Source organism: Manis pentadactyla, chromosome 9 (genome assembly GCF_030020395.1).
Source record: "Manis pentadactyla isolate mManPen7 chromosome 9, mManPen7.hap1, whole genome shotgun sequence".
NCBI lineage: Eukaryota > Metazoa > Chordata > Mammalia > Pholidota > Manidae > Manis > Manis pentadactyla.
This window is the reverse complement of record NC_080027.1, coordinates 73266875-73291868: the sequence shown is the minus strand read 5'-3', so window position 1 is coordinate 73291868 and position 24994 is coordinate 73266875. Positions and strand designations below refer to the sequence as shown.

The 24994-nt window shown below is 37.0% G+C and overlaps 1 protein-coding gene across 1 annotated transcript; it reads right to left on the bottom strand.

Moving 5' to 3' along the window:
- Window positions 1-1375: 1375 nt before the first annotated feature.
- DEPDC7 (DEP domain containing 7) lies at window positions 1376-15993 on the bottom strand. The gene is made up of 9 exons (XM_036891871.2): window positions 15830-15993; window positions 7951-8341; window positions 6328-6455; window positions 5326-5515; window positions 3359-3570; window positions 2485-2627; window positions 2170-2295; window positions 1998-2076; window positions 1376-1697 (listed from the first exon to the last, which is right to left on the bottom strand). The coding sequence occupies exons 1-9, from the start codon at window positions 15900-15902 to the stop codon at window positions 1504-1506; spliced, it is 1536 nt and encodes a 511-aa protein (XP_036747766.1). The 5' UTR covers window positions 15903-15993; the 3' UTR covers window positions 1376-1503.
- Window positions 15994-24994: the final 9001 nt, after the last annotated feature.

Sequence of the window (24994 nt, the reverse complement as noted above, 5' to 3'; positions counted from 1 at the left end):
CAGTTTCTTTCTGAGAACTTCCTCACACTTAAATCATCAACTCTCTTCTCTCTTTCACCTTACTGTAACGAAAGCTGCCTTCCCTTCTAGGCTATGCCGCAGGGGCGGGGTGAACAGCCCTGACAAAAGTTACCCCCTGCTTTAGTAGGTGAATTGGTATCAGAGGTATTATAGATATGAATCCTCAACTTTCTCCCATTTAAAGACTAATCAATATCAGTTATCTTAGAAAACAAAAGATCACTGACATGCTAGCATATTGATACATGTTTTCCCTATCTAATTAACAGTCAAGTTTAAATAGATAAAATTCAGTTTCATTTTAATCCTTTGGTTTTATTATTGTAAAGATAAACAACTTCAAGCTGTATTGTAATTGTATTATACAGCTTATCTATTTACCAACTACATCTTGACAGCACAGCAGTTCCAAAATGATCATTAACTTGGATAAAAAGTTGTATAAGACTAGCTCTAATGACCAATTTACAAGAAATACAGGAACAAAGGAACATGATAAGGAAAGTATATTTTGCAATCAGCAAAATCCAGACTCTGGGAAACTGAAGAACAACTAACCAGGATTATTCAACAGAGACAGAGAAAGAAAAGGAGGAGAAAGAGAAGGGAAAGAGGGATAGAGAGAAAAACCTATAGATTAAAAAAGACTTAAAAAGCACATTAACCAATTGCAGTTTATGACCTTACTTGAATATCTGTTTGAATAAACTGTCAAAATCATTAGATTAGAAAATTTGAACACTTATTGCATATTTGATGACATTAAGGTATTGTGGTTTGTGTGCGCATACTGATGATACTGTGGTTATGTCTTTAATGTAAACATTTTAGCCATACATAATAAGATTTTATAGGTGAAGGGATATGATGTCTGTAATGTACTGGGGAGGGAGCAAGGAACGGGTGGAAGTGTAGATTAAACAAGACTAGTCGTGAGTTGACAACTGTTGCAACTGGATGATGAGTACGTGGGAATTCATTTTTCTGTGTTCTGCCATTTTTTTACACGTTTGAAATTCTCCACAAGTATTAAGAGATGTTAAAGCATTAGGACATTTTGATTTCTCACTTGCTTGTACCTTATGATGGTTAGCAACTTCATATGATCATAGCTGAAGTTTCTACCTTATATGTTTAAGGAGTTCCTTTCAAGGTACAAACCACACTTCTATTAACTTGTAATTACAAACCTCTTTACTATTTAATACTTTCTTATGTAAACACTATAATGTCATATTTAAATTCCTATGACAGTCTCTACAATATTGTGCACAATTATAAATCAACTCACCTACGAGGGGTCAATACTTAGCAGCAATACACAACCTAATACTCAGTTTCAGACATGAAAGATTACACAAAAAGTTTTATTAATTACAGTTTCATAGTTACAAGAACATCCAAGATTGCAAATGCGATTAGATCTTTAGGATACATAATTTATTGTTTAAAATACACAAGTTATATACAGACATTAAAAACTCAGTCTCCAAAATACTCAGTAAAGATGCTTGGGTGACACTTATAAAACTGACCTAGTAACTTCTTCTTCTCTTTGGCAGACAGTTTTGAATCCTTATCAATAGTTTTTAGTAAAGTCAATAGTTCATCCTTGGTTGTCTCCCGTGTATGGTCAGAATAATCACTTTGATCAATTCTCTGGCAATAAATATATCCTTAAAGTTTAAAAGTAAAAAGCTCAGTTAATGACTCTATTCTCAGACATAACTAGAAAAATCAAGCAGTATTTTTATATTTACAACTGTATTCCCTATTTTGTAAAATGCACTGACGATACTAAGCTCTGCTGATTTTCTAACCCTGGTCAAGTTGTTTTTTGACATAAGGAGATACTTTACTAAGTCTGGATAATAGGAGACTGTTTAGCATTTAGTTGAAATTTAAGTACAATTACTTATAGCAAAACACTTTCAAATAAACACTAGTAATTTATCTTTGGAAGATCCTCAGATTACCTGTGTCTCCATTTGGATCTCTTCCCTTCTGAATGGCCATGAGCTTAACACTGACAATTTTATGTAGAGTTCCAGGAATCTTAAAGAAAAGAAGGGACATGGGACATTATTCAAATGCAATTTAATCATAATCTATTACATAAGCTCAACTTAAGCATTTGCAGAGTTTTACCTTAAAAACATCTTTTTGATGATCCATTAAAAAGAGTACCAGAAGATCAGTTTTGCCTTTGGATAAATTCTTATTGTCAACAATAGCTTTTGAGAATATCCTTTTTACAACCATTCTGTTTTCACTCTATAAAAATAAAATAAACACACCCAATGGTATACATTTAAAAGAATAAGTTTACTACAAAAGGCAATATTAAATATTAAGAGTTATCTATTTCAGCGTACTTGATGCTGATGATGGAATGATCTGACACATGGGTCCTATAAGTACTAAGGATACTCAACACAATTAACATTTAGACAAGAGACTTACTTCTTTCTGTAATTTAAATTCAGAAGGATGTGCTGCAATAGCCATGAAATACAACAGTCTTCTAAATTCTTCTCTATTTTGGGGTTCCAAGAGCTTTAGAAAGAGCTGAGTGGCTTCTAAGGCTATTTCTGTCTTCCCATTCACTTTAGCCAAAAGAAAAAACTTCTTTTAATTTTGACTAAATATGACTATATTAAAGGGAAAAAAATTCAAGTTAAAGCTTACTCAAAACTATTTTCAAAAGCAAAACAAAACAAAAAGACTAGAAACTGCAATGAATGACCAGTACCATCAAGGAAGCCTAGACTCAACTTGGCAACTAAAACCCTGAGTCCTTGTCATATAATAATCTTAGGATGTTAAATCTACCTCTTGGCTTTGGAAGTTACCAGCCTATGTTTTTTATTAATTCAATACATTTTGAGGGTACACTATGTGTATGGTACTGATGTATCCGACTCTGAGAAAAATAGAAAGGATCCTATGAAACCCCCAATTTGTTTTCAACAAACCAAGAGGAAGTCTGGCCTCCTGGCAGAGGAATACACCAGAGTATCTGCCATTCTGAAGAGACTGAGGCAGAATGGTGATGGTGCTAGTATGCTTTTAGAGAATTGCTACTCTATGCTTTTTTTAAGCTTCGTTTGAATGAGAGCAGCATTCTCCCAGGGCAACCAGAAGTTCCTGAATAACTTTAGAGCTTGTTAAAGCCTCTTTCCAAAAGAGCCCTAGAGGTCTTGGAATAAACATACTTTTCATGAATTAATCCAAGTGCACTCCCAGCTTTAAGTAGCACCACTCTGGTTAATTTTGAGGACATTTTTTTCTTTTCCTCCAAATGACAAATTCTAGTATCCAGTAAGATATTACCTACCTAAGAGTTCTGCAATTCCATTATGAACATCAGATAAGTGATTTAACAGAGGTTCCCTACTACTGTAATATCTGCCAATGGCATCAAACAGAAGTTCTTTCACTAAATCTATTCTATTTGGTTGCTCAGGAAAGTTTCTGCTGATGTCTATCACCATTTGGTCTGGAAGGTATTCCAAACAGTCAATTGCTGCAGAGAGCCACTCATCTTCCCTATGGTAGGAAGAAAAGAATTATTTTAAAAAGCAAAGAATAACACAAATAACACAGTACCTAATTTACTAGCTATTTCAAGTTTGACACAGGATGAATTTCTACACACTTAAAGATATGTGTAATTCTTTTTAATATATAGCTCAGTCATGTGTCAGAAATAAAAAGTTCAACTTAAAACAGGTCTTTTTCCTTTTTAAGCAAAAACTGAAGCTATCCACTATAATACAGAGTTGAAAGAACATTAAAATTCAAAACTCTACTCTTCAAATCTGCAGTGGAGGCCCAGAGATTCTGTGACTTGCTCAGGTTCCCAGGCAGTACTAGAACACAGATCTGTCTCCTAGACCAGACCAGTATTTTTCAAATACAGTATTGCTTACTTCAGAGCTTTGAGTATGCTCTATAATCTTTCACTTTAACAAGGAGAGAATACAGGAAGATAAGTTTGGGTTTCAAAATAAGTATTAATTATCTTTTCTAACAAAATGTCAGCTGGGTAACTTCAGAAAATTGCTGCATTTCAAGAAATGAAATGACTTAATATTCAATTTGTTAATATACATAATTTAAAAAATCACGTGCTCTACTACAGAGCCATCAATCACGTGCTCTTAATATTCAATTTGTTAATATACATAGTTTAAAAAATCACGTGCTCTACTACAGAGCCATCAATCACGTGCTCTACTACAATGGACGTAGGATAACTATTTCTGCCACCATCCACCCAGGTGAATTATCTTGGCTGAGGTCATGTCACCTCTCTGGGCATCAGCTTCATCAAGGTTATAGTAAGATGCAGCTAGATGATCTTTAAGGTTACCTCTAGCATAATTTCTCCTTCTGTATTTAAAATTTAAGGTAATTATAGTATGTTTTCACATTTTACTTTATATTGTAGAAATTTAAATTCTTATAGAATAAACTTCCTATTATATTTGCAAAATTCCAGAACTAGTATGTTGGGATTAACTTTTTTCATAAGGTTTTAAGCTACATTCTGACACTCAGTTGTTTATTAATAGCTCATTGGAATGCAGAACTGGTAGAGTACTGGAAATGTAAGTTGTATTCCTTTCAAACGTCTCCATCTCCCTAACTGTACTGGAATACTTTCGGCTAAGGCAAAATAATTAAAAATTAAGTAAGCTAGAAAATACAAGCTTTTAACCTTTAACAATTTTAACTTAGAATTTCAAAGATATAAGAAATATAAAACACTTCCTTAAGGAAAAAAAATCATAATTCCCATAATGCAAACTTACGCCTTCCAACCTCAAGGTTTTATTCAGGAGAATGGCAATCAGAGATGAAAGCAGGAAATCACTTTCATTATATTTCTTCAGTGAAACTAACTTTAAAAATACATATTTAACAGGCATTCTAGTGAGATATAAAAGCATATGTAGTCAAAGGATTCTAAGAATTTGCCAAATCTGTTTCGTTTCAGATGCCTTTGAAGACCAGACAACCCTAAGAGACTAGACAGCTCTACATTTTAACCAAGATGGAGCATAATCATTTTCTTCACTTGATGTGCAAGTAAGCTATATGTGAAACAAAAATGAATATGAAAAATAATGAAATTTAAATCTCTTTTCCTAATTTTAACCAAGGTAATTTTGTTTATTTCTCAAATACTGACAAGGCATATCTCATCCTATGGACAGAAGAATGAAAAAGATTATCTTAAAACCATTATCATAATCTTCTTAGAAACACACTCAAATTATTATATGTATTTCCACATACTGAGAGTCACTATAAGCCTTGAGAATTCCTCGATCCAGATAGTTACTGTTGTTGACCAAATCAGACTGCCTCTTAGGCTGAGGAACTCTGGGTACAACCTCTTGCTGTTTGAGTAAGGAGTCAAGAAGTGGAAGGTCTACAAGTTGTAATAGACGCCCAATTGTTTCTTCTTGCCATACTTCATTAATAACTACACAGGAAAAATCACAAGGTGAAAAGTAACAATTATTAGTTACCAAACCCTCACCACAATATTTATCTAGGTAGGTCAAAGCTAATAAGTTTGTGGCAAAAAAAGAAAAAGAGAGAGAGAGAGAAAGAAAGAGTCAATTTTATGAAGTAGTCCCTTACAACAAAGTAAAACAATTCAAGATTTGTTTAAAGTGTAGGAGAATAGACTTTGGACAACAGGAATTCTTTTCATTTTTGTACTGTAGAAAGCAATAGGCAGAGATAAGAGATCAAGTCATATAACATGTTAATAAGGACTCTGGAAGAAAGAATGATTCATTCAATCTAAAAACTGGTTTGAAACTATTGGCTGCAGATTACTCCACTCAGGGTTTCCACAACTGGGATGGGGGAGGGAAGGTGGAAATCAGTCTTGAAATTACATTCCATTGCCACAGACAAGGAAGAACTTAAGAATTCTGTTAATGTTTTAATGTAATTTTGAAATTTTTATTTAACTCAGTAAAATCTAAAGGAAAGAAATATCTGAGAGTATATTTTAAATAAATAAAAATCTGCATGCAAAACATTTCAGATTTGAACCTCTGCCAGCTGATAGGACAAAAGTCAGTGTTCAAGAATTGCAACACTGATCTATTTGTTAAAGATAATAGACCTCTGTTAAAACTTAACATAAACAGCTTTAATACACAGTGCTCTTTCTTTGTGCTTTGAATATTTAAATTCTAATAAAAGTTAAGATTGAAAAATTCTAAGTAACTACATTTGAGGTTAGTCTTCTGTCTCTCACCCATATCACCTTTAGCTTACCTTGTGGAGACAAGGTTGCAGAGATATTTACATGAGGGGAGTTCGCAGGCTTTAAACTCAGATTTTCCCACAGATCTTCTAAACTTGCTGATTTGATATCAGATGACTTAAATAATGCATCTGCATACCTAAAATGAATTTATTTCATAATGTTTATTAGTAAGCCTACAGAAACATTTTAATATTTGAAGGACGACAGTTTCTAGAAAGTCTGTATTTCAGAACAAAAGCAAAACAAATGCAAATTATAGAAGTAGAAAAAAAAATCCCACTTTCTTTCTCAGACCTAAATATACATAAACTTGAATAAATTCTCCTTTGAACATTTAGATTTAAGTAATTTAATAACTAAAATTTTAGTTTCCAATTTTAAAACATAAACTTCATTACGCTTACTGTTTTTATGTGTTATCTGTATTTCTGGGGCATTCTCTTGTGCACAGGTCTCATCATTTTCCAAACATAGATCTACAACCCATTATCCACAGTTCTGAAACCCAAGAAGGTTTGAAAATTCTAGTTTATTCATAGTGACAAAACCTGTCCTGAACCTATCAAAGCCTTTATTTATCCCATTAGTATGAATATTTTGTTTACTGCAGAAATACTAATGTGTTTGCTTATGAGATAGTTGTTCTGGGTTCCTCTAAGAATGCTAATATACAGTATATGAAAATTACCCTTCTAAAATTTCCAAAGTTCCAAATCCTGAACACATCTGGTCCCAAAGGTTTCAGATAAAGAGAGTGGACCTGCATTTGGGAAATAATGATTGTGCCCTACCTTCTCCTCCTATTTCCTTCCTGTACATAGAGGTGAATTTTATGTTTTAAGTATAGAGTCAAAAAACATTTGAAAGTCAATACAGTAAAATTTTGTATCTGAATTATAAGAGCTTCAATTACACAGTCACCACTACACAGCTCAGTTGAGGGAAGTAAAAGGGGAAAGTTGTTTTATTTCATGACAAATAACTAAGAAAATTATGTCCTTATCATCTACATCCATTTCAAACACTGGGTTCTGTCCCCTGCGCTCCATTTAAGTGACTCTTCCACCACCACTGCTACCTCACCCTTATCTGTAGACTGAAATAGTGCAATGATACCTAACTTGCTCTCTCCATTAGGCTGTCCATACAGCTGCCAGGATAACCTTTCTAAAATACAATCTCATATTCCTTAAAACCTTTCTGTGGCCTCCCCAACATCTGTGTGATCAACTGGAAACTCTTTAAAACGCATATGAAACCCTCTGTATTCTGACTCTCACATGCCCTTCACACTTCACATCTGCCATTTTCTTGATTCTAGTGTTACCCTACCTGCGGGCCTTCACCCTTTATGTCCTCATACCACTTTGTGTATAAACTCACTAACATTTTTACAGTCTGTAATCTGAAGGACAAAATCAGAATTTGTTGTTTCTACTAAACATAAAATATGAACAAACAAGAATTCTAGGAGATACCAAATAAAAGTTCACTGTACTTTATCAAATTTACCTACAGACCCAGATTTTAGCCTAATTTAGTGTTTCAAAGATAATATAAAGCTAGTCAGCATCACATTAAAAAGTAGACAAATCTTGTCAATATCCCTACAAAAATCAAAATATACTAACCTGGAAGGTGAATATATGTTGTTCTCTTTGCCAAATTGACTGTCTTGGTTTGCAATCGTTGTGAATCTATAAAGGCTGCAACTACTGTCTTCAAATGTAGGTTTTTTGTCTTTTCCAAAGACTTTGGTTGGAACTGCTTCAAATACTTTGTAGTCCATAAGTGCTTGACATACTCTTACCACTTTGGCCCGAGGAATATCTACATCACCAAAATATTTATTCTGAATTAGGTGAGAAAAAATGACATCCACAGCTTCCGAACCAACAAAGCAGTCATTGTGTCTTTTTAAACGGTGCCTTCGTTTTTTCACTTCCACTTGTGTTTGAAGAGTGTTTATAATGCTGCTCCATACATATGTGGCTCCAAATGGTTTCTGGGCCACACTGAACCCTGGAATGGGAAAGATTAGAGAGTAATCTTGTTCATTTGTAATAAGGTCTAAATAATCCTTAAGCAAAAAGTGGCAATTTCCAAAGTTATTAATAAGGAACAATTATGAGGAATAATTATTGTTATTGGAATATTATCAGTAGTGATTCATTAAAAAATTTAGTGCTTATTATACACTGAACACTGTTCTATATGTGAGGATACAATACTGAGCAAAATTAAGTCCCTCCTCTCATGAACTTAAACTTTGTGGAAAGAAACAGACAATATAAATGTGTTAGGTTAATGTTATTTAAGAAGAAAAATAAAGCTGGGTAAGGAACAGAACACTATTTTACATGGGATGTCAGAAAAGACCTCTCTAACAAGGGGACATCTGAGCAGAAGCATGAGTAAAACCAGGAAGTAAGCTATGCAGTATCTGAGGAAAGAGCAGAGAGACAGAAGGAGCAAAGGCCCTGAGAAGGGAGTGCAACGGGCTAGGATAGCAGTAAGGAGGCAGGCTGGCCTAAGTGGGCAATGAAGGGAAAGAACAGTAGGAAGTGAGATCAGAGAGGAGTAGCGATAGGGCTTGGGACAGGGGTGGATGCAAATCAAGTAGGACCTTGTGGCAGTTACTAATTATGTGCAACAAACTCAGTAGAGTTCCTTACATAGTACCTCACATAGATGATCTAATCTTCATAGCAAGCCTGTGAGGTAGATATTATCTCTACTTGAGAGATGGAAAACAGATTCACAGAGGTTAAGTGTAACTTCCAGACATTACACTGTAAAAGATGGTACTAGGATTTGGCTCATGGTCCAAATGATTTTATTTATCATATGGATAGATAGAGTTATAGATATACACACACACTTGGTTATTGGAGTAAACTAATATTTGTAAAGCTTCCTAGTCCACAGACTTACGAGTTAAGTACTTTATAAGCAGGGTAAACTTAACAGTTTGGTACCTGCCCAATAGGAGCTTACAACCTACGGCACAGATAGGAAAAGCACAGAAAGAAAAGAGGTTTAGGCCAAAAAGAAAAAAAAGATTTATCTCTTTCAAAGATTTATCATATTTTTCCTCATTGTAATCAATTGATATTTGGCAAAACTACAAAGAAGAAAAGGAAAAACAATTAAAAAGAAAATGGTCCTGAAATTAGTAAGCTGATAGAACTATGTCCAGCTAATCATCAAGCTGGTGGCTGGTTGGTTTGCCCTCTCTCTTCATGTAAACAGAGAGTATGCCTTTTTGTGTGTTACACTTTTCAATGATCCTCTGAATTTTTAAACCCCCATTTTTGTTAAGTGCATTACTTCCTTTAATTTTAGGATATTTTGACAGAGAAGTTGAAAACTTACTGTTTCCCTTAAAGTAGTCTAAAAAGGACAACAATATGCATGAGCACAGTAGTAAGGAGTAAGGGGAATTATATGAAACTGCTGCTGGAAATTGATTTCCTGCCTTATAGAATGTGTAAGATGAAACCAAAGAAAAGTTCCTGAAGGAGATTAAAACTCTATTTTAAAACTGCACTAGAGTGGGGGACCTTGGGAATCCCTTTTTTGCATGCAACAAATATGAGTGTAGTGAACAATCACACTGTATTCACTTATAGTGTAATTTGGTAGCGACTAGAAATTTTAACATCTTTATCATGAAAGTTTACCACAAAAAATCCTTTTACCATCTTTACCACACACTCATAAAACCCTTCACTGTTTGTTTATTTCCAATATAAAAAGTAGATGGGTAAGTCACTACCTACCCATTGTTAGATTAAAACAATCAGCACGATTTTTTCTAATTATCACAATTACATCTAAAATTCAAGATACTTCATAACCCAGTACTAAACAAAGAACGAAGTAAGTGATGGCCAGTCTTCCAAATATCATGTGAGTAGTTTTAAGAACTGAATTTGGAGACTCAACTAGATAAATCAAGCTGGAACTAGATTTACTACTGGTACAGTATTTAGTCTCTACCAAATACAGCCAGAATCAGGCATTTCATGGAATCTCAAAATATGTCCAGGTCATTTCTGGTATCCAGAACTCAAGAGGAGCTGTGCTATTTCTAGCCACAATGACTAAATAAATGGCGTGTTAACAGTTAATACTCAATTTCCTAATACCAGAGCTGAGATTTAAATGCTCTTAAGTCTTTTTCAAATCTTCATATATTACCACCATTTGAGTACTTACAATATGACAAGCTCTGCCTTCTCTCATTTAATCCTGATACACTTCTCTGAAATACTTATTAATAACCCTATTTTGAGGAAATTGAGGCCCAGTGAATTAAACTTGTCCTCAGTGTCACAGGTGGTAAATATACATTAGCTTTCTCAAGTATTTAAATATAAATATATCAAAAATAAGTTACCAGACAGTTTTAGCATTAACTTTTTGTTGAAGACTTGAATTAAGGGAAAGAGCTTTAAGGGAGCTAATTAGATTGGAAGAAGCAAAACAACTTTAACATTTGTGAACCCTTGACCAAGCTATTTAAAAACACTTAGTTATTCTGCTAAAGTAGGATATCATACATTTTATACTATACACTAAACACAGTACACAGGGGTGAGACAGGAAAGGAAAATTCAAACTTGTAGAGATCAGAGTGCCTTTAGAGTACCAAAGAAACAGACTTCTGGGCTAGTGATAATAATAATGATGAAACATATACCATACCAATTGACCTACAAGTAGATTAGTATACAAATCCTAAAAGATAAGGCTGAGTCACTCAATTTGAACTCAGTAAGACAACTGAAGGGGATGAGAGGTAGGGGGTCACAGCCTCAGTGACACAGAAAAGGCTATTATCTTCACAGGAGAATTACGAAGTAAAGAATAAATTTCCCCATATTAACTTACTGCTTAAATATAGAAAATCAGGAAGTTTCACAGGTTGGATAACACAGTATAAAAGATTAAAGAACAGGTTAGAGCAGGGGAGTAGACACCTGTGAGCCACACATTTCAAGAGTCCTCCAGGCACAATGCAACTCAGCCCTTTCAGGTCCCCTCTGTTCTCACTGACCATTAATTCCCAACCATTGCATCCTGGGATATTTCCCCTCCAGCATCACCACCCACAGACCCAAACGAGCTCATGTTCATACAGATACCTCAATACATAACATACCTGGGACTTGACAAGTAAATGTGCCAAAACCCACACCAGGATAACCTGTTTTTTAATGCTGACTTCACCAGTTGAACACATCTGGTTTAAACTTATTTATCAGCTACAAGCTCAAATGAACATTGGTATAGCAGACCATGGCCCAGTAAGTGAATTATTATGATTTCTAAACAGGATTCAAGAGACCAGAAGTATACAATGAATGCTTTATTAAGTCTAGCAATCATTAGTTAAGCTTCAGCTTATCCTCAAACCTCATTTGCATATGAGCTGGACAATTCATTAAAATTATCACTATCTACATCTTGATGCTTCCGTATTTACATTTGGTCAAGTGTGTTCAACAAGCATTATAACTAAAGGATCAAAGAATTGAGAGACCAACTGCGAGAACCCTACATAAGAGAATTAACCTCTATAGTTTGCTTTCTTCATTTACCAATACAAGAGTTGAACACTATGTTTAGGGTTGGTTTCAGGTCTAAACTGATTATAGGTGTTACACAGATTGACATTATACCTCTTTCCATTTAGATATGAACACTAAATAAAATATGGTAAGAAATGAAGCAACAAATTTGGCCCTATTAGATAAAAAGCTTCTTGGAAGGTGGCCTAACAAGAGGTTCAGAAATTGTTTTAAATTAGATCTAGTAACACTACACAAGCTCTTAAGTCACTATATAAATATAGGCTAGTTAAGTTTCTTTTTTCAAGCAGTCTTATCTTTATTTGCCTAAAAATAGCTATTTTTCAAAAGCCAAGACCTGCCTTTTGCATGTACTTGAAATCTAACAAAAAAAGTTGACCAACAATAAAAGTTAAACTTCTAATATTAAACTCTGATACATATATATATATGTAATACTACTAATAGTCATCACTTCTAAACATGCACACTAATCATTATTATAATAATTCACTAAAAATCAAGTCATAAGACAGACATGTCAAAAAATTATTTACTCAAAAGTTACAAGGAAATAATCAGCAACAACGATGATCTATGCAGTCAGCATCAACTGTGGTCCTGCTATGAAAACCTATTAAAGGGCGAGAACAATTCGATCATCACTTCATATAGTAAGATTATTGCCAACTACTGAAGAATTATAAAGAGGAGTTCTTATGACTGAGTTTATTCCCCACTGGATATCTGGCAAAGACTGGAGACATTTCCGGTTGCCACAAGCTGGGGAAGCATCTAGTGGGTAGAAGGGCTAGTGGTGCTGCTAAATAACCTGCGGTGTGCAGGCAGACCCCAAAACACAAACTGTGCCAGAGCTCAGAAGCCCCGAGTTAGCTGAATGCCAGTGAGACATGGGGACTTGTATTAACGCAGCAGGCACAGTGACAGGCTCTGTGGGTGCACAGAGTGAGATGAACAGTTGGGTTCCATCATTTATTAATGATGCAATCTCAGGCAAACTGCCTAATTTTTCTATTGCAAAAAAAAAGTTAATTCCACTTCTCTCAGTTACTTAGAGGATCATGAGACAATATATGTGAAGTGCCTCGCAGTACCAGCAATTAACAGATGGACAACTAAAAACAAGGGGGGAAACTGTCATAATCTAGACAAGTCTAAGGGGACGTGGACTCAATGTAATGTAATCTCTTGGGTAGGATCCTGGAACAGAAAAAGGACATTAGGCAACAACTAAGGTTATCTGAGTATAGTATAGAGTTTGGTTAACAATAATGTATCAACACTGGTTCATTAATTGTGACAAATGTATTATGTTTACATAAGAAGTTAATAAGGTAAACTGAGTGAAGGACATATGTAAATTCTATGTACTAACTTAATTACTTATTTGTAAATCTAAAATAATATTTTTAAAAGTTTATTTAAAAAGTAAAAAGAAAAGGGAATGTCTCTTTCTTCCTCTTCCTTCCTCTGAAGGAAGAAGAGCCAGCCCCCACCCTTCATTTACCTATTCATACTACCTTGATGACATGCCGAGTTCTGGAGTATTCAATCAAATAAAGACTAGATAAGAAGATGTGACACATAACAAGATTTAATTCTTCTTCAGAAAATAACAAATATATAAATCCTAAATCATTTAGGACTTAAAGAGAATTTTAAGAATCTTTTTTTTCCAAGAGAAGTTTTAAAACATTATCCACAGAATTGTCAAGACAAAGGAAAAAGGACTACATTTATTGGCCATTAACCAGAGCCTCCTGAAAACAGATGAATGTAGAGAACTTTGTTTTGTGATAAGAGTGGGAAAACCCTGCCATACACCAAGGCCAACATCGCAACACAGTTATGCATATTGGTTTGGGCAGTTCTGAAGTTTGTTTTCCTGTTATGCTGAAACAAAGACTGCTTCTGAAAAGAAGGCTTGCGGGCAGGTAAAGTATATAAAATACATCTGTACTAGTAAGAACGATTTAAAAAATAAGTTAAGAGAACTATCAACAAGAGTGGCACTGGTCCCTGCTTTAATTCATACAGATTAATGAGCTAGCATATGGGAAGTACTTTGAGCTCCTTGGAAAAGTGGTATCAGGTGAATTCAAAGAATTAGGTTACAGTCGAAAGGGATAACAGGATAATATACCACTTTCTTGTTTGTCTATACTAAAAGACAAATATCTTTTAAGTGCTTGCTGTAGGTTAGCATATACACTTTTATTCCTTCAACATCAATCAGGTGCCAGGTTCCAGGCCCTTTAAGATATGGAAGAGTTACTGACCAGGTAGAGAAACAAAGCACAAAGCTGCTCGCCAGAGCACACAAAGGGAATGGCAAGGAACCAAGAACTGAAGGCTCTTATTACCGTGCTCTCCAGAACTGTGACCAGGCAACCAAAGGGTGGAAGACGGATTAACAAATGCGAACAGGTAGGAGGTTTCCAACTGCAGCAAGTACACAAATGAGAAAAGGCAGCGGTCCCTTCTTTGCCCATTGACCCTGGTATACAGAGGACAGCAGTCTTTCCTTGGCTTTAAATCCACAAACCAACACTTCCTTGGGTTTAATCCCTTTGGGAGCCATTTATTAATTTTGAAATACTCTTACACCAACTAAGAACCAGTTCACAAATGTCCAAAGCTCAAAACTGGTGCTTCAACTGTTAGAAGACAGGGTGCCACGCTTTTAAACATGTAAAATATGGGGATTTCTTTTCACTCAGGAAGTGAGCCTAAAGATTTCTCAAGATTGTTTCCAGTATTTGATTTTAAATCCCCAATCATGAAGTATTTCCCTTCACTCTTCTTCACAATTTAAAAAAAGAAATTCTGAATGTAACCATCATGTGCTTATCTGAATCCTTTATTAAATTGGAAAGTAAGGTTAATATTGTGATCCTTCTCTGAAAAGTACAAATGAAAAGGAGTTCTCTATCACAATTGATTAGCATTTTGAAGAATAAAAGGAGCATTACTAAGTCAAATGCAAGACTAGGGCCACTAAGATGCACCCATTTGCCCCAAGTCAACTCACTGACCACTGTCACCTTGAGGAAGGAGTCACAGTTTCACTGGTTGGCATTTTACAAATGAAGGGCTTTTGTCAGATAGGGAACTAATCCCTGTAACACGCCACACTGCAGCTACAGAAAGGGGGGAAAGTTGTAACATCTAAAAGGAGAAGAAAAGCCAAGTGTTATCTCCATCTTAACTATTTATTGAGCTGTAAAGACACTAAAATCAGAATTTAGAACTGATCATCCAATCTGTTTGGACATGTAAAGAAACCAAGAAACCAAGGAAACTCTCCCCAAATATATGATTAAGCTAGAGGCGGAATTCATCAACGTTTTTCCTACTGTCAAGCAACAATTTTTTTAAAGTCCAAAGCTTCTGCTCACTAAAATACTGCTTATCCAGAAAGTGCAAGTAATAAATACTTTTTATGCCAAGTTCCTGCCAGTTGAACTTAAAAACCTCATCACTCCCAGAAGAGTGTGGAGAACCAAGTGGGCATGCGAGGCACTTGGCGCCTGGCCATACAGTGGAGTCAAGGTCTGTGCCTGGGGCAGGGGGTAAAGAGCTGCACCATTCCAGGTGGGCTTGTCACCGGGAACGATGTGGAAATACCTGCAGGCTTCGTGAGAGAGCCTGGCACGCTGCGGACGCACGGACGAGCGCGCGCGGCTGACTTAGTAGAAGCTGCTGTGAGGGCGGCGGGGTTGGCCGGCTAAGCCCACCAACGCAAGAGGGGCCCGGTCCGCCGGCCGCCGGCCCGAGAGGCCACAGCGGTGCGGAGCGCGCGGAGGCCGCGGCGGACCCGGCCAGCCCGGGCGGGGTTCCCGCCCCGCGCGAGAAGGGCAGGACCCCCCGGCCCGCTCCCGGCTCCCCACGGTCCCCTATCAGCAGCACCTACCGGGAGGCCTCTGCGCCGGGCTGTGGAGAGCCGACCGGTTCAGCGCCTCCGCCTTCTCCCGCACCGTGGCCATGGCCGCAGCCGCCCGAACGCCGGCTCCTAACACTGCTGCAGCGCGAAGTGGGCGCCCGCGCCGGGCCGCCAGTTAACCGGCCCGGGACGGGGCGGGGCTCCTGCCAAGACCCGCCCGCCGGTGTCACGTGGTCTCCCGGGCGCAGGATAGCCTGCGGCCCCTCCGGCGAGGGAAAGGTGCGGCCCGGACCCTCACGCGCGGTGCGGGCGGGTCCCGGCGCGAGCCGCGGCCAGGTGCGACGTGCTTAAGTGACCCGGTCCTGCGAGTCCGCGCCGCCTGCCTTCCCGCCCCCCACAGCCTGCATCCCACCCGGCTCGGCATCGCCCAGGCTCAGGCAGGGTCCTACCAGCTGGCTGCGAGCCGCGTCTCGCCGAAGATTAACTGCCCTGCGCAGCGTCCTCACCTGCGAAGAGGGTGTAGTATTAGTACCCACTTCTCGGAGTTTCTTCAGTGATTACGCAAACTAATTCACATTCAGAATTTTAGTAACTGGGTCAGGAACGTAAGTGCTTAAAATTATGGTGATAAATGCATTGGGTTTTCCACTCATCCCTCCCTGTAAAGAACAAAACTCTATCTAGCCCAGGAGAGCAATGTCTAGAGGTCACAGTCAGGAAGGCAATTAGCTGGCTGGCCTTCGGGTTGGCAGCCAAGAATATTGGTGCCGCCTCCAGGATAACTCTGGATCAGGTGGAAAGGGAAGGAGTTTGCTATGGAAAAGGAGGGAAGGCAAGGAAGGAAGTAGAGGGCGGTCTATTTATGGGAAATAGAAACCTAGGAATCCCGGGGCCTGTGCTGGGGTACCTCTGAAAAGGTGAGTGATCTTAAGAGACCGATAATTCAATTGCTAGGCACTTTCCCTCCCCACCTCCCCACAAATTTAGGAATTTTGCAACCTTTGGTACATGTAATGAATGTCTTAGAAAGAAGATTCCTGTCTGGTTAGGTTATACATAAATCTACGCGGGAGTTCATTGTTTAGCCCACCAGAAGATTATCAGAAGAAACTCCTACATGTGGTTGTTTCAGATAACACATACTAAGAACACACACATGTAGTTGTTTCAAATAATACATTCTAAGAAGCTGTGACCCTAAGGACCCGAGGTTAGTGGGCAAGACATGGGCAATTGCGGTTCTTAAGATTTAAACAGGTTGCCAAAGGGTCAGTCTTTTATGTGCTCTCCCCCTGGTGGTAGTAAAACCCTGCCTCACTTCAGTTCAAGGAATTTCCTTTGTGATTTCTCGACTGGTCACTGTTCACAGAGATAAGGTACAACTAGGACCAGTTTCAGACACCTAATAGTTAACTTTAGTCTGTCCCATGCTGCAGAACAGAATGAACACACATGTCCATTCTCCCTATTTGGGAGAAAAAAAGTTCATTCTCTTTCTGAAAAGGAATCTTGACAAACACTAATACGGGGTCTTTTGAAAAAGGCAGGTGACCTTAGTGACATAATTTATATAACATTTAAAATAATCTTTTCCAGGTAGTGTGCTGTATTTGTCTGTCTCACCCAAAAAGCTGTATTTTCTCTTCTCTGCCTAATCACATTCTATGCACCCTGGAGGTCTAAATCATATCCCACCATCTTCACTGGACAGAATTTTCCAGATTATCCTGATTATTCCTTCTTTGACCATCAATGGCACTTAAGTATATTACTGTTAAGCTCCCATTCCCCCATTCCCTTTGTATAGATACTACCTAATTATTTCAACACACACATCTCAATTGCCTAACAAAACTGGAAAATCATTCAGGGCAGGGAGCACATTTTAACCTTTCAGATTTCATTCAGTATGTGGTCATGGGCACATAGTCAATGTCTTGATTATCCTCATCATATACAGAGCCTTAAAAAAAATGCCAGCTTTATACTTTCTAAAGTTTAGTGTTTAGTTAGCTTAGTTAAAAAAAACTATTAAAAAACTCATTAAAAATTCCTCTCATATCTTGCAAGTATCACAATTAGTTTATGACATGAAAGGAAAGGAAATTTCTTCCATCCCTTTCTGATCCAATACAGTGCTGTACTGTATGCAGCCTTTTTTTTCTTTTTTCCTGTACTGTAAAATTGCCAGCAGCACACACCCAGATTGTAATTTTTGCAACTACTTTTCATATGCACAGTGCTTTAAAATCACTTTCAATGAATATTTCTCAAGCAGTGTGTCAAGTCAGTATTATGTTTAACATATGGGGAAATTTCATTTGATCCAACCTTGTTTAGGCCAGTCAAGAGGCAGGAAACGGAACAGAAAGCTGATGATTCACTAGTCTGTTTCGGTACAATCCTAAATCCACAAAAAACAAACAAAAAAACAAAAAAACAACCCACGACCAACACTTAAGGTTTCATAGTGAAGTAAACCATGATAAGGAAACTGTTTTGTTATTTCGTTATTAAGGTGGCAATTTAGTGCCATCTTTTCACAATTAAAACATAGAAAGGGTAATTTTTAAATTTCCACCTCAAATGTTGGCTAAATCAAATTTCAGGTTCATATTTTTAACCAAGGTTCACCCTACCAAAAATTGATGTAGTTGACTACCTGTGTTTAGGAAATTTATCCTTCTCAATATTCATTCCCATTTTTGGTACCAACAGTAGGAGAAATAAGGAAGAGAGCACTGAAAGTAGAAGGGAATTAAACCCTGCTTTCTGGAAAGGACCTGATACATAATTCATAAATCTGTGGTGAACTGAAGTTAATAAACTATCTTTCCCAAGGTCCTTTCCATTTCAATCTTAATTTTTATTTGAGTACAGCAAGACTGTCCTCCATTAAATAAATTTGGAGCAACAGGACATTACTGGATGGACATATTTACGAGACAAAGGAAGATTTTATATGAGACAGCTTTGAAGCTGAGCTTTGAAAATGATAATTGGATATTACAGGAGAAAAAAGTTTTTAATTTCTTTATTTATTTAGACTATTACAATGTCTTAAAAGCTTAAAGATTAAATATGCAAAATACTGAAAATATCCTCTTCTATACCTTAAACAGATTTTTCTCAGCAGCAGTTTGCATTGTTTGGTACAGATTAATGTCAGGTCAAATAAGTTCATTTCAACAGTTGTGAATAAATCTGCTCATCACTCAGAAAAAAAAAAAATTAGATCTGCATCCTTATAATAGCCTTTAGAGGAAACCAAAGGTCCTGGATCTATGAAGACTCTTTAAATATAATCTAAAAATCACATTCTAAAAAAAATTTCTACTGATAATGGTTCCTGCAGATTCCTGTCCCTGACTCCACTTTTTGATTTTTTGCTTCTGGTATGGTGTCGCTGAGAATCTCCATCATTTCTTTTTTAATGTGATGAAATACACAAATCATCATTTTTAACATGCACCACTGGTAATTATAATGCAGACTGTCAGAGAAACTAAATTTGAGAAATATTCTTCTAACACCTCATAAAGTTTCCTTTTACTTGATATGACACTTTTCACTGAATTTAAGTTCCAAGACAGTAGGTATTTTTGTCTTTTCACTGCTGTATCCTCAGTGCTTAGTTCCAAACCTGATTGGTAGTTGGTTCTGAACAATTTTTGTGAATACCTGAAAAAATAAAATATTTCAAATGCAGTGTCAAGCAAAAAAACCAAAAACATTCCAAATATACAATTTTCCTGTTTACATTTACATGATGATATATCTTAAGTATTTTTTTAAAAGCATATAATTCTTAATATAAAATTTTATACAATTTTATTTGGATATTAAATCATAGAAGACTGAGGAATAAATTACAATTAATAATTTACCTTCTTGTGCCTTCAAATACAGGACTTTTCAGGTTTTCTTGTAGTTGAAGGCTATGGGTTGTGTGAAAAAAATGAGAATAAATCACGTTTACCATAAGTATTCTGTGGAAATATTTCAGTTATTCTCAGCTCATCCCCTTTGTTCTTTATATAAACCACAAATTAACAATGACCCTTCTCACGGAGTAGTGAAATACATTAAATGGTTGTTTTACTCTTCTGTCCTATACAAGTTTCAATTAATTAAAACCTAATATATGTCATGACCAATATTTAGAACCTAAAAGATCTGTAGTAAAGTTGCGTGAATATTTTGGGCTGGTAAACTAATAGAGATAAACTCTGACTATTGTTGTTATCATTTTATTGAGGTTCCCAGAATTTGGCTTAAATCAACTATTTCCTCTATTACAAATGCAGTTTCTTCTTTTCCCCAAAAAATGGATATAACTTTATTTTTCTTCTGAAGTAATATGTGCAAAGTCTAAAAAAATTACCACTTAATGTTTAAAGCTTCCGAAATCTTCAGATTCACAAGCATTTAATTTCTCTAATTAAAAAAAACTCAAATACCTAGGAACAAACCTAACCAAGGAAGTGAAAGACCTATACCATGAAAACTACAAGACACTCTTTTTCTTTTGGGTATCATGAATCTACAATTACATGAGGAACATTATGTTTACTAGACTCTCCCCATCACCAAGTCCCCCCGACAAACCGCATTACAGTCACTGTCCATCAGCGTAGTAGGATGCTATAGAGTCACTACTTGTCTTCTCTGTGTTGCACAGCCCTCCCTGTGCCCCTCCTCATTATACATGCTAATCGTAATCCCCCTTTCTTCCCCCTCCCCCCAAACCCTCCATTTCTACCCATCCTCCCCCAGTCCCTTTCCCTTTGGTAACTGTTAGTCCATTCTTGGGTTCTGTGTTTCTGCTGCTGTTTCATTCCTTCAGTTTTTTCTTTGTTCTTATACTCCACATATGACTTAAATCATTTGGTACTTGTCTTTCTCCACATGGCTTATTGCACTGAGCATAATACCCTCCAGCTCCATCCATACTGTTGCAAATGATAGGATTTGTTTTCTACTTATGGCTTAATAATATTCCATTGTGTATATGTACCACATCTTTATTCATTCATCTACTGATGGACACTTAGGTTGCTTCCATTTCTTGGATATTGTAAATAGTGCTACGATAAACATAGGGGTTTATCTGTCTTTTTCAAAGTGGGCTGCTGCATTCTTAGGGTAAATTCCTAGAAGTGGAATTTCTGGGTCAAACGGTATTTCTATTTTGAGCTTTTTGAGGAACCTCCATACTGCTTTCCACAATGGCTAAACAAATTTACATTCCCACCAGCAGTGTAGGAGGATTCCCCTTTCTCCACAACCTCACCAACATTTGTTGTTGTTTGTCTTTTGGATGGTGGCCATCCTTACTGGTGTGAGGTGATGTCTCATTGTGGTTTTAATTTGCATTTCTATGATGATTAGTGATATTTAGCATCTTTTCATGTGCCTGTTGGCCACCTGAATTTCTTCTTTAGAACAAGATACTCTTAAGAGAAATTAAAGAGGAAACTAACAAATGGAAACTCATCCCATGCTCTTGACTGGAAAGAATTAATATTGTTAAAATGGCCATCCTATCTAAAGCAATCTACAGATTCAATGCAATTCCTATCAAAATACTAACAGCATTCTTCAACGAACTGGAATAAATAGTTTTACAATTCACATGGAACCACAAAAGAACCCGAATAGCCAAAGCAATCCTGAGAAGGAAGAATAAAGGGGGATCTTGCTTACCAACTTCAAGCTCTACTACAAAGCCACAGTAATCAAGAGAATTTAGTACTGGCACAAGAACAGATCCACAGACCAGTGGAATAGAATAGAGAGTCCAATCTCATGCTTTTAAAACTATTTGATGACATCTCTACTTTAAACATTTTGTTAAAACTTCAACTTCATTTATCCTGCTACCAACTCTATATATCTCCACGTGGATGTCCGGTAGGCATCCTAAATTTAACATGTAAAAAGAAAACCTCCTGATCTTCCCCATCTAAATCTGCTCCACATAAACCTTGTTTGGCTCAATTAATGGCAACTCCAACTCTCTAGTACCTCAGTCAAAAATCTTAGAGTCATTCCTTATTTCTCTTTCTTTCACACCCTACACTCAATTAATGAGAAAATCTGTTGGCTCTATTTTCAGATTATATCCCAAGTCTGACCATTACCACTACCTCCATTCCTATTACTCTGGCCTACATCACTATAGTCTCTTAACCTTGATTACTACAGTAGCTTCCTAATTGATCTTGCTTTTCTCTTTGCCTCCACCATTTTCAATCTCTTCTAACAAAGCAGCTAAAGTAGTCCTTAAACCATGTAAAATTATGCCACAGGTTAAACCCCTGCAAAGGCTACCCACATCCACCCTTCCAGCAATCCATTCCAGTCACCCGTTTCCACATATTCCCATCAGGCACATTCCTATCTTAGAGCCTCTTTACAGCTGTTCACTCTGCCTACAGTGCTCTTATCTGACATAAACATGGCTACTCTCTCCTATTCTTCAGGCTTTGGTTTGATTATCATCTGCTCAGTGAAGACTTCCTTCACCATCCTTAAACACTGTAGTCATGACTTCATCTTGCACAGCTATCCCTCAGCACTCCAGGTCCTCCTTATCCTGGTCTTTTTACCCTTTCCAAATTCCTTATCCCCTTTTAATACATATACTGAGTTAAAAAAATCTGTTGTCATTTCCTCCTCTCCCCCTGTATAATCTACATGTGGGTAAGATCTCTAACATATCCCAAACCCCTAGAATGTTGCGTGGCACACAGAAGGCAGTTCAGTGAATAATTAGTAAGTTAAGGAAGAAAAACTAGACTCTTTCCTCCTTGCTATTAGGTTTTGTTATTTACATTGAGGAATTGCTCCATATGCTCCATTTTGAGTATTTTTCCAGCATTTTTTTCATTCTTGAGAGACAGAAGTCTATTCAAGTTTAATTAAATGCAGGGGAAAGACATTCTCCTTGGATTGCCACATTATACACGGTAATGTTTTTGAGTACCTTCTTTGCAGTCTTAAAGAGGGAGAGCTCATTGGTGTAAATTTACATGACTAAGTCTATACTCTAACGTCCATAAGTTTCTTTTTATTTTTTATTTTCGTATCATTAATCTACAATTACATGAGGAACATTATGTTTACTAGAATCTCCCCATCACCTAGTCCCCCCCACATACCCCATTACAGTCACTGTCCATCAGTGTAGTAAGATGCTGTAGAGTCACTACTTGTCTTCTCTGTTGAAAAGCCTGTCCCGTGCCCCCCCTGACATTATACATGCTAATTTTAATACCCCCTTTCTTTCCCCCCAACCCTTGTCCCTCCCTTTCCACCCATTCTCCCCAGTCCCTTTCCCTTTGGTAACTGTTAGTCCATTCTTGGGTTCTGAGTCTTCTGCTGTTTTGCTCTTTCAGTTTTTTCTTTGTTCTTATACACCACATATGAGTGAAATCATTTGGTATTTCTCTTTCTCCGCATGGCTTATTTCACTGAGCATAATACCCTCTAGCTCCATCCATGTTGTTGCAGATGGTAGGATTTGTTTTCTTCTTATGGCTTAATAATATTCTATTGTGTATATGTACCACATCTTCTTTATCCATTCATCTACTGATGGACACTTAGGTTGCTTCCATTTCTTGGCTATTGTAAATAGTGCTGTGATAAACATAGGGGTGCATCTGTCTTTTTCAAACTGGGCTGCTGTATTCTTAGGATAAATTCCTAGGAGTGGAATTCTTGGGTCAAATGGTGTTTCTATTTTTAGTTTTTGAGGAACCTCCATACTGCTTTCCACAGTGGTTGAACTAGTTTACATTCCCACCAGCAGTGTAGGAGGGTTCCCCTTTCACCACAACCTCACCAACAATTCGTTGTTGTTTGTCTTTTGGATGGTAGCGATCCTTACTGGTGTGAGGTGATATCTCATTGTGGTTTTAATTTGAATTTCTCTGATGACTAGTGATGTGGAGCATCTTCTCATGTGTCTGTTGGCCATCTGAATTTCTTCTTTGGAGAACTGTCTGTTCAGCTCCTCTGACCATTTTTTAATTGGATTGTTTTCTTTTTGTTTGTTGAGGAGTGTGAGCTCTTTATATATTTTGGATGATAACCCTTTATCGGACCTGTCATTTATGAATATGTTCTCCAATACTGTAGGATGCCTTATTGTTCTATTGGCGGTGACCTTTGCTGTACAGAAGCTTTTCAGCTTGATATAGTTCCACTTGTTCATTGTTGCTTTTTTTCCCCTTACCCGGGGAGATATGTTCATGAAGAAGTCACTCATGTTTATGTCCAAGAGATTTTTGCCTATGTTTTCCTCCAAGAGTTTTATGGTTTCATGACTTACATTCAGGTCTTTGATCCATTTTGAATTTACTTTTGTGCATGGTGTTAGACAATGATCCAGTTTCATTCTTGTACATGTAGCTGTCCAGTTTTGCCAACACCAGCTGTTGAAGAGGTTGTCATTTCCCCATTGTATGTCAATGGCTCCTTTATCATATATTAATTGTCTATATATGTTTGGGTTAATATCTAGACTCTCTATTCTGTTCCACTGGTCTGTGGATCTGTTCTTTTGCCAGTACCAAATTGTCTTAATTACTGTGGCTTTGTAGTAGAGCTTGAAGTTGGGAAGCAACATCTTCACTGCTTTATTCTTCCTTCTCAGGATTGCTTTGGCTATTTGGGGTCTTTTGTGGTTCCATATGAATTTTAAAACTATTTGTTCCAGTTCATTGAAGAATGCTGTTGGTATTTTGATAGGCATTGCATTGAATCTGTAGATTGCTTTAGGCAGGATGGCCATTCTGACAATATTAGCTCTTCCTAGCCAAGAGCATGGGATGAGTTTCCATTTGTTAGTGTCCTCTTTAATTCCTCTTAACAGTGTCTTGTCGTTTTCATGGTACAGGGCTTTCACTTCCTTGGTTAGGTTTATTCCTAGGTATTTTTTTTTATGCAATTGTGAATGGAATTATTTTCCTGATTTATCTTTCTGCTAGTGTATTGTTAGTGTAAAGGAATGCAACAGATTTCTGTGTATTAAATTTGTATCCTGCAACTGCTGTATTCAGATATTAGTTCTAGTAGTTTTAGTGTGGAGTCTTCAGGGTTTTTTATGTACAATATCATGTCATGTGCAAATAGTGACAGTTTGACTTCTTCTTTACCAATCTGGATGCCTTGTATTTGTTTGTTTTG

Excerpts from the sequence above, each read along its gene's own strand:
- DEPDC7 (XM_036891871.2), bottom strand. The coding sequence starts at position 15,902 with ATGGCCACGGTGCGGGAGAAGGCGGAGGCGCTGAACCGGTCGGCTCTC. Across the intron at positions 8,342-15,829 it reads CCCGGCGCAGAGGCCTCCCG|GGTTCAGTGTGGCCCAGAAA; the intron begins GTAGGTGCTGCT and ends TTCCCATTCCAG. Across the intron at positions 3,571-5,325 it reads AAGGCTTATAGTGACTCTCA|GGAAGATGAGTGGCTCTCTG; the intron begins GTATGTGGAAAT and ends TTCCTACCATAG.